Here is a 10165-nt window from a genome sequence, read left to right on the forward strand (position 1 = left end):
GTGTCTTCACCGAGCCTTTGCTCTGTGTGCACACAGAGAGTGAGTGAGTGAGTGTACTCTGGTGTCCTTATAAGACCCTTAAGACCTGGTTTAAGCTTAACTCCTCCCTCAAGCCTTCATCTCCAAACAGTCAAATTGGAGTCTGAGGCTTCAATATGTTCATTTGGGGAGGGGTAACGCAATTCAGTACATAATGTCATCTTTCTAAATGTCTGCTAGTCTGTTTTGTTTTGTTGTGAGCAATATCTAATTGTTGTAGCTTAACTACCTGATTAGTAGGAACTTTGAGCATCATATCCTTTTTTAACTTTATTTATTTATTTATGACTGCACTGGGTCTCCGTTGCTTTCTCTAGTTTCCACATGTAGGGGCTGCTCCTCGTCGCCGTGCACGGGCTTCTCATTGCCTGGCTTCTCTTGCTGCAGAGCACAGGCTCTAGGCGTGCAGACTGCCGTAGATGCAGCATGTCAGCTCGGTAGTTGCAGCTCCTGGGCTCTGGAGCGTGGACTCAGCAGTTGGGGTGCATGGGCTTAGTCACCCTGCAGTATATGGGTCCTTAGCCAGTGAATTCTTAACCACTGGGCCACCACGGAGGTCCTGAGCATCACATCTTAATTTCTTTAGCCATTTTGACTTCTTTGAATTCCCTTTTCTTACCCTTTGCCCATTTTTCTATTTGCTTTCCATTTTTTTAATTCTCTTTCATTTGAGGAGATGTTAATTTATTTGACGTTAGTCCCTTCTCAGTCTAAGTACTGCTAACATTTCTCCCAAACTGTCACCTGTTAACTTTGTTTGTAGATGCTTCATTGAACAGGAATATTTTCAAACTTACATGTAAGATTTTAATTTATTTGGAGGCTGTCTTTATGTATATTTATATACGTAAGTTAGAGATTCAACTTCACTTCTCTCCATATGAGTCCATTTTCTCAACTCATCTACTAAATGATTAAGTTTCCAAACACGTGGATTCCTTTTTGAGTTCTGTGTTCTGTTTCTGTGTAACTGTTTCCATACCAAGAACATAGTATTTTAAACACTACATCCTTGTAAAATGCCATTTCATCTGATAGAACTTTCTTCTTCCAAATGAATTTTAGACTGGGTTTAGTTCATTGAAAAAGAAAAAATAATCTTCTGGAAATTTAATTAGGATTTCATTGAATTTGTTTATGAATTTAATGATATTTTTGCAATATTACATTATCCAATTGCAAACTTAGTATAACTTTTCATTTATTCAGATTTTATTTTATAACCCTTAATAGAATTTTAAAGTTCAGTAAATGCTTTGAGCATGCTTTGTAAAATTGATTCCTAGAGATTTCGTGAGTTTTGTTGCCTCAGTAAATACTGCCTGATTTTCTATTATGGTTTCTAGTTGGTATTGCTGGTACAGATGAGAGGAAAGTTGTTGATTTTTGAAAATTAATCTGCTACCCCAAAGTCTTATGGTTTATTAGTTCTAATAATTTGTCTTATTTATTCTGTTCAATTTTCTGTCTAGAGTATTACATCATCTGCAAATAGTGACAGTCTTTCCTATTTTCTTCTAAACCTTATAGTTCTTATGCCTTTTTCTTATTTTGCAGTAGAGCCAAGGTCTCCTATAGGGGTGGGAATATGTCTAGAATTCTTCACTAAGTGTATTTTCTGTAGGTTTTTGGAATATAGTTTTTATTTTGTTAAAGAAGTCCCCTTATATTCCTAGTTTCCTAAATTTTTCTTAATCATAAATCCATATTAGCCTTTAACAAGTGCTTTTCTGCATCTAAAAATTACCATACTAAAACTTATATCTATTATGTTAATATGATAAATTATATTAACAGATTTTCTTATGTTAAACCCATCCTACCATTTCTAAAATAAATATTATATTTTATAATGTACTATAATTATATCTTTACAAGCTACTATTTTATAATGTATTTTTGTAGTATACTATAATGTATCTATAATGTAGCAAACCAAAATTTATGTTTTGTAATGTCATGTCATATTTTTATAATGTACTATTAGGTTTTTCTGGAACCCTCATGCTTTTTTGATGATCCAGCGGATGTTGGCAATTTGATCTCTAGTTCCTCTGCCTTTTCTAAAACCAGCTTGAATATTTGGAAGTTCACGGTTCACGTATTGCTGAAGCCTGGCTTGGAGAATTTTGAGCATTACTTTACTAGCGTGTGAGATGAGTGAAACTGTGCGGTAGTTTGAGCATTCTTTGGCATTGCCTTTCTTTGGGATTGGAATGAAAACTGACCTTTTCCAGTCCTGTGGCCACTGCTGAGTCTTCCAAATTTGCTGGCATATTGAGTACAGCACTTTCACAGCATCATCTTTGAGGATTTGAAAGAGCTCAACTGGAATTTCATCACCTCCACTAGCTTTGTTCGTAGTGATGCTTTCTAAGACCCATTTGACTTCACATTCCAGGGTGTCTGGCTTTAGGTGAGTGATCATACCATTGTGATTATCTGGGTCATGAAGATCTTTTTTCTGTAGTTCTTCTGTGTATTCTTGCCACCTCTTCTTAATATCTTCTGCTTCTGTTAGGTCCATACCATTTCTGTCCTTTATTGAGCCCATCTTTGCTTGAAATGTTCCTTTGGTATCTCTAATTTTCTTGAAGGAATCTCTAGTCTTTCCCATTCTATTGTTTTCCTCTATTTCTTTGCATTGATCACTGAGTAAAGCTTCCTTATCTCTCCTTGCTATTCTTTGGAACTCTGCATTAGATATTTCTCCTTTGCTTTTCACTTCTCTTCTTTTCACAGCTATTTGTAAGGCCTCCCCAGACAGCCATTTTGCTTTTTTGCATTTCTTTTCCATGGGCATGGTCTTGATCCCTGTCTCCTGTACAGTGTCACAAACCTCCATCCATAGTTCATCAGGCACTCTGTCTATCAGATCTAGTCCTTTAAATCTATTTCTCACTTCCACTGTATAATCATAAGGGATTTGATTTAGGTCATACCTGAATGGTCTAGTGGTTTTCCCTACTTTCTTCAATTTCAGTCTGAATTTGGCAATAAGGAGCTGAGTCACAGTCAGCTCCCGGTTTTGTTTTTGTTGACTGTATAGAGCTTCTCCATCTTTGGCTGCAAAGAATATAATCAATCTGATTTCAGTGTTGACCATCTGGTGATGTCCATGTGTAGAGTCTTCTCTTGTGTGTTGGAAGAGGGTGTTTGCTATGACCAGTGCATTCTCTTGGCAAAACTCTATTAGCCTTTGCCCTGCTTCATTCCGTATTCCAAGGCCAAATTTGCCTGTTACTCCAGGTGTTTCTTGACTTCCTACTTTTGCATTCCAGTCCCCTGTAATGAAAAGGATATCTTTTTTGGATGTTAGTTCTAAAAGGTCTTGTAGGTCTTCATAGCACCGTTCAACTTCAGCTTCTTCAACATTACTGGTTGGGGCATAGACTTGGATTACTGTGATATTGAATGGTTTGCCTTGGAAATGAACAGAGATCATTCTGTCATTTTTGAGATTGCATTCAAGTACTGCATTTCAGACTCTTTTGTTGACCATGATGGCTACTCCATCTCTTCTAAGGGATTCCTGCCCACAGTAGTAGATATAATGGTCATCTGAGTTAAATTCACCCATTCCAATTCATTTTAGTTCACCAAAGCCTTTGACGGTATGAATCACAAGAAACTGTGGAAAATTCTGAAAGAGATGGGAATACCAGACCACCTGACCTGCCTCTTAAGAAACCTATATGCAGGTCAGGAAGCAACAGTTAGAACTGGACATGGAACAACAGACTGGTTCCAAATAGGAAAAGGAGTACGTCAAGGCTGTATATTGTCACCCTGCTTATTTAACTTATATGCAGAGTACATCATGAGAAACGCTGGACTGGAAGAAACACAAGCTGGAATCAAGATTGCCGGGAGAAATATCAATAACCTCAGATATGCAGATGACACCACCCTTATGGCAGAAAGTGAAGAGGAACTCAAAAGCCTCTTGATGAAAGTGAAAGAGGAGAGTGAAAAAGTTGGCTTAAAGCTCAACATTCAGAAAACAAAGATCATGGCATCTGGTCCTATCACTTCATGGGAAATAGATGGGGAAACAGTGGAAACAGTGTCAGACTTTATTTTGGGGGCCTCCAAAATCACTGCAGATGGTGATTGAAGCCGTGAAATTAAAAGATTCTTACTCCTTGGAAGAAAAGTTATGACCAACCTAGATAGCATATTCAAAAGCAGAGACATTACTTTGCCAACAAAGGTCCGTCTAGTCAAGGCTATGGTTTTTCCAGTGGTCATGTATGGATGTGAGAGTTGGACTGTGAAGAAGGCTGAGCTCTGAAGAATTGATGCTTTTGAACTGTAGTGTTGGAGAAGACTCTTGAGAGTCCCTTGGACTGCAAGGAGATCCAGCCAGTCCATTCTGAAGGAGATCAGTCCTGGGATTTCTTTGGAAAGAATGATGCTAAAGCTGAAACTCCAGTACTTTGGCCACCTCATGAGAAGAGTTGACTCATTGGAAAGGACTCTGATGCTGGGAGGGATTGGGGGCAAGAGGAGAAGGGGGCGACAGAGGATGAGATGGCTGGATGGCATCACTGACTCGATGGACGTGAGTCTGAGTGAACTCCGGGAGTCGGTGATGGACAGGGAGACCTGGCGTGCTGCGATTCATGGGGTCGCAAAGAGATGGACACGACTGAGCGACTGAACTGAACTGAACTATTAGATTTGTTAGCTAGTCATTTATTTAGGATCTTAGCAAATTTTTCATATATATATAAAACTGATACATAACTTCCCTTGTACTGTTCTTTTTTTCTAATCTTTTATTTTTAATTGGAGGATAATTGCTTTGCAGTGTTGTGTTGGTTTCTGCTATACGACAACGTGAATCAGCTATAAGTATACGTGTGCTCCTTCCCTCTTGAGCCTCCCTCACACCACTCCACCCCACCCTTCTAGGTCATCAGTCTTGTACTGTTCTTGAAGCAAGTCGTACTAGGCTCATAAAATGAATTTTGCATCTTCTTTTCCCATTTACTTTCATAATTACCTTTTTATAAAGTTGGGTAAGAGTCTTCCGTGAAACCAGGGACTCTTTGTGACCCATGGACTGTAGCCCGCCAGGCTCCTCTGTCCATGGAATTCTCCAGGCAAGAGCACTGGGTGCTGGAGTGGGTTGCATTTCCTGCTCCAGGGGGTCTTCCTCCAGAGATCAAACGTTTGGTCTCCTGCATTTCAGGCAGATTTCTTTACCATCTGAGCCACCAGGGAAGCCCCCAGAAGTCACTCGGCAAGAAGTGGGTGCTGCAGCCAGCAACCTGGGCCTCCTGGCTCCAACACCCGCCCCCCAACTTTTGCCAGGACATCGTGCAATGTCACTGTCCCATGTCCATTTCCAGTTATTGCCCAGGGCCTCATGAAGCACAATACAGAGGGCCGAATCCAGAACATTCACCTCCTGGACAGTCTGAAAGCCTCTGGGAAGATGGCCCCGGGGATGGTGGGCTGGCTAATCGGCAGCATGAGCCTTCATCACCATCAAGAAGGCAGGTGAGATCCTGAACACCATCCCTGGCCCTGGGATTCCTTAAAAGGCTCTGGGTCAGAGGGCAGAGCTGAGGCCTGGAGGTGCAAGCCCTATGAAGAAGGAAGGAGGGAAGATGAGTTGGGGCGTCACTGGGGAAGGCAGCACAGCATAGTCATTAAAGGTAGAGGTTTCGGGAGCAAAAGTGTCCTCACTTACATCCTGGCGCTGCCACCAACTTTGGGGAAATTTTTGGACCACTCTGATCTCATCTATGAGACATAGGTACCCAGAGCACAGCCCGGATAACATCTGGGGTGCCATAGGAACCCAGGGCTAGAGTCAGACATTCGAACCCCACTTTATTGCTTGAAAGCTGTGTGACCCTGGGCAAGGCATTTGAGCTTCCCGAGCTTCAGCCTTGAGTCCCATCAGTGAAATGGGCATAATGACCGCTGCATCCTGGAGTTGTTAGGGGCTTTCCCCACTGCACTCATAGCCACTGCATAGCCACTGGTTAAACAACTGCATAGCAGTTGGTATAATCAGTCTCGCAGAACTGGGCCTGTCTTTCACCTTCACTTTCCCTCCTTCCTCTCAATGGATGCAGGTCTCAAAGCTACTCAGCTGTAACACCTTCTGTGCCCTTGACCTGCCTTCTCTGTGATCTGAATGCCTTATTCCCTCCATTTTAATGAGTGCCAGTGCTCATCACCTTGATGTATGAGGCCACAATCGCTTCCCTTCATTCATTCCTTTAACAGTCATCCTCTGAGAGTATTAGGCTGGCTCTGAGAACAAGCCCAGTGGCTGGGTCTGCAGTTGGCTGTGGGTTTCACGAGACAGCTGTATGGAGCTGTTAGGGGTGCTTGGGGTCAGCTTGTAGCCCAGGACTCCTACCGGGAGCTCTTGCCAGCATAACATCTGTAAAAGGATCTGACTCCAAACCCAACTGCCAGCCTTGTCTGTCAACCCAAGGTCTTGAGGTCTGAGGTCCTTCAGCATTGGTGGGGGCCTTTTTCTCCTTCCTTGTGTAGTGCCAACATTACCAACGCTCAGCTGGACTATGGTGGGATCCGGATGTCTTTCCATAAGGAGTGGTTCACAGCAAACATCTCACTTGGATTTGACATTGACTTGAGACTGTGAGTCATTCAGAAGCAGGGTCTAAAGGGCACTGTTCTTCTTCATTGGGAAGCCGGGAGTGGGGGCAGGCAGATTTTGGCCATTTGGGGAACCCAGATCTTTCTGCCCCAACCTGGTTTCAAATCCTGGTTTCCAAACTCACTTGCTATGTAACCTCAAGCAAGTCACTTCACCTCTCTGAGCCTTGGTTTCTTCAGCTGAAATGTGGATGGCGATCACTGATAAGTGGAGACAGGTCATTTGCTCATTTAAACCTATGTGAGTTCCCTATAACGATCTTTAAAAAGAGAAACACTTTAATGATCTCATCACCCTTCCCTCTGCCTGTTTAAACTGTCCTTTAACATTTGCTGCTCCCAAGGAAATGGAGGGCTCCACTAAACGATAAAGATTTTTATAATAAAATTAAATCTCCATTTTTTAATTTCCAAAGCCCCCTCCCAGAAAGTGTTAGTCACTCAGTCATGTCTGACTCTTTGCCACCCCATAGACTGTAGCCTGCCAGGCTCCTCCGTCCATGGGATTTCCCAGGCAAGAATAATGGAGTGGGTTGCCATTCCTTTCTCCAGGGGATCTTCCCAACATAGGAATTGAACCTGGGTCTCTTGGCTTGCGGGCAGATTATTTTACCATCTGAGCAACCAGGGAAGCCCAAAGGCCCCCTAATCTAGTCTATTTAAAAGGATTTTTGGAAGCCACTCAGGCTAATAACATTTTTCTCCTTAATCACTGACAACAAAATTTAACATCCAGGCACCGTGGAGCCCCACTGGGCTGGTTTGGCAAAACAGCCACTCTCCATATTGGCTGCTTTCTCCTCCTTCTACTCTTTTTCTGTCTCCTGCCCTTCCCTCTCCTCTGCTGTCTCATCCCCAGGCCCTTCAATAACCATATCATAAAGACACACGAACGCATGAACCTCTCTGTGGAGTTCTGGCTGGAGAAAGATGAGTTTGGCCGGAGGGATCTGGTGATAGGCAAATGCCACGTGGAGCCCAGGAGTGTCCACACGACCTTCCTCACTGAGTAAGATCCCAGCTACCCCTTCCCAGGGCTGGGCCCCTTCCGGACCGGCACTGGCTTCGGTCGCACATCTCCACCAGCTCCTGGGAAAGCCCTAGACCGACCTCATGCTTTCCCCCAGATCTCTTCCTCCTCCTGCATTCCCATCCTGGGGATGGCCCTGCCACCCTCCCAGAAGCCAGACTCTTCCTCCCCCTCCCCACAGGCCATCTTCACCAGGTCCCATCAGTGACCTCCTGGCAACCCTCACCTGCTCCCTCTCTTTCCATCCTCACACCCACTGGCCGGGCTCATAGTCCACTTTCTGAACCTCCTCCGGCTTTCCCTGACTCAGACCTCACTGCCTTCACTCCGTTCTCCCCCTGCAGCAGGGAGATTTTCTGGTCTTCATTCTCCCCCAGCCCAGAAATCTGGTCTTGTTCCCCCCACCTCTGCTTCAAACTCTCCAGCGGTTCTCCAACACCCTCTGGATAGAGAGCAAACTCCTGGCTGTCACTCAAGGCCCTGCTTGTCCTGTCCCGTGCCCCACTCTGCGGCCCTGTGCCCTCGAGCCTCTCAGGACTCCCTCCATCAGCATGATATATTTTCATCCTTAGGCCTACACGCCCCTCCCTTCTCCTTTAAAGCTCCTCCTCATTACTCAGCCAGTTGACAGATACTTGATGAGAGCCTACTATGTGCTAGGCACGGTGCGCTTACTGCTAGGGATACAGTAGTGAGCAAGATAGAAAAAAACAGATCTAAATGAAGATCTGTAAGCTGGCTGACCAAGTGAGTGAATCCCAACAGACTAGTGAGTCCCTCAAGGGCAAGATCTATGTCTGATTTCTCTCCATAATTCCAGATGGCTGAAAGCAATTAGGTCCTCAGTGTATGTCAGTTCATTTATTCATCAGATATTCACTGAATGCCTAGATCATGCCAGACATCCACAAAGAGGACTGTGGGATGTGGCTACTGACCTGGCTCTAATCTAATCAGCACTTAACTAGCTGTGTGACCTTGGGCAAGGCATATCATTTCGCCCTTCGATTACTGCTTACAGTGACAGCTCTCGTGTAGAGCTGGCTGAGGAGTCAATGGCTGTGAGATGCCCTCCACACACAGCCCTTGCCATTAGTGCTTCCTGTATTTATCTGTGCAATACACCCACCTCTCTTTCTAGAGCTATCCCACCAAAGGTGAATCCTTTTCTCCGCAACTTCAGAGATAACCTGGAAAAAGTTATCCCACATCTGATAGAAAGTCAGGTAAGTTTGAGAAAAAGGGTTTTCACCTTGGGCATCCCTGAGTCTGTGGGTCAGGGCATATATATTGGCATTTCATTGGAGAAATGGGTCTTTAGAACCTGGGAAATCTCCATTAAAATGTTCAGTTTTGCCATCTACTGGCTGTGTCCTTAGGCAAGTGACTTAGCCTCCCTGAACCTCAGTTTCCCCATCTGTAGCATGGGAGCCATCACACTCTCTATTTCACAGAAAGTCACAGAGATTCAGGGGGACAAAGCAGAGTAGTGTGGTGCATGGCTCCTGGCAAATAGTTGGCACTCAATACAGGAGAGCCACTCTTGCCATGATTCCTTGTTGAAAGCCCATGGCTCCCAGCCACAAGCCTTCCAGTTTTCTTCTTCCAGTCCCTGGTCTGACCCTTCTTTCTGTCCTGGTGGCCCAGGTATGTCCTCTGATTGATGAGATACTCAGGCAGCTGGATGTGAAACTGTTGAAAAGCCTCATGGGTAAGTGAGCATCTGTGTCCATTTGGTGGGGAGGACTGAAGATGGGCAAATGGACAAGAGAGCTGTCCCTGCTTCAGCTCCCATGGAGGCCTTCTGAGGGGTGCCTGCATGTGCTCTGAGGACACTCGGAGGTGAATGTGTGACCATGACCATCACTGTCCCCAAGTGAGGTGAGACAGTGGAGGGCACCCCTACCAATCAGGCTGTACCCCATCAAACCTCCAGGTCACCAGAGCTTCCCTCAAGATCTCCGCTCAATCCTTTAGGGAGCACTGACCCCCCTACCTGAGCTCACCTGAGCCCCAGTTGCAGATAAACAGATAAAGTTCCTGCCATCAGGGAACTCACTGTGAATGGAAGACACAAGAAGTGATTAGATATCGTTTGAAGAGTTTCAATGCAAATGTTCCCAGCACTGGGCCTTGGTCATCATGAAAGGATGAGAGACCCCTTCAGTGTGGAGCTGGGGATTTGGGGGCAGACACTTGGTGACTGATTCTGCCTCTTCTCCTTACAGAACAGGATATTGCTCACAAACTCAACCAACTTTGAGTCCAGCCAACCTTCCATGAACCAGACTTGAGCACCCTTCAGCAGCCACTGATCCATTAGAGGGAAATAACACACTTGGAGACCTTAAGTCTCCCTTATGGTGGGACTTCTGATGCTCCAAAAACTTGTACCACATGTTCTATGGACATCCTGTCCTCTTCCATAATAAATTCTAGCTCTGAAGAGTG

The 10165-nt window shown here is 44.6% G+C and overlaps 1 protein-coding gene across 1 annotated transcript in view; it reads left to right on the forward strand.

The window, feature by feature from the left end:
* The window catches only part of BPIFA3 (BPI fold containing family A, member 3), a 12404-nt gene extending 2239 nt beyond the window's left edge, over window positions 1-10165 (forward strand). The window contains exons 3-8 of the mRNA XM_010854848.1: window positions 5397-5547; window positions 6559-6666; window positions 7544-7693; window positions 8856-8940; window positions 9362-9425; window positions 9943-10165. Of these exons, the coding sequence (XP_010853150.1) occupies window positions 5397-5547; window positions 6559-6666; window positions 7544-7693; window positions 8856-8940; window positions 9362-9425; window positions 9943-9977 (593 nt within the window). The 3' untranslated portion in view covers window positions 9978-10165. The remainder of the gene's footprint in view (window positions 1-5396; window positions 5548-6558; window positions 6667-7543; window positions 7694-8855; window positions 8941-9361; window positions 9426-9942) is intronic.

The sequence above is a fragment of the Bison bison genome, unplaced genomic scaffold (genome assembly GCF_000754665.1).
Source record: "Bison bison bison isolate TAMUID 2011002044 unplaced genomic scaffold, Bison_UMD1.0 scf7180017864352, whole genome shotgun sequence".
In the NCBI taxonomy this organism is placed as follows: Eukaryota; Metazoa; Chordata; class Mammalia; order Artiodactyla; family Bovidae; genus Bison; species Bison bison.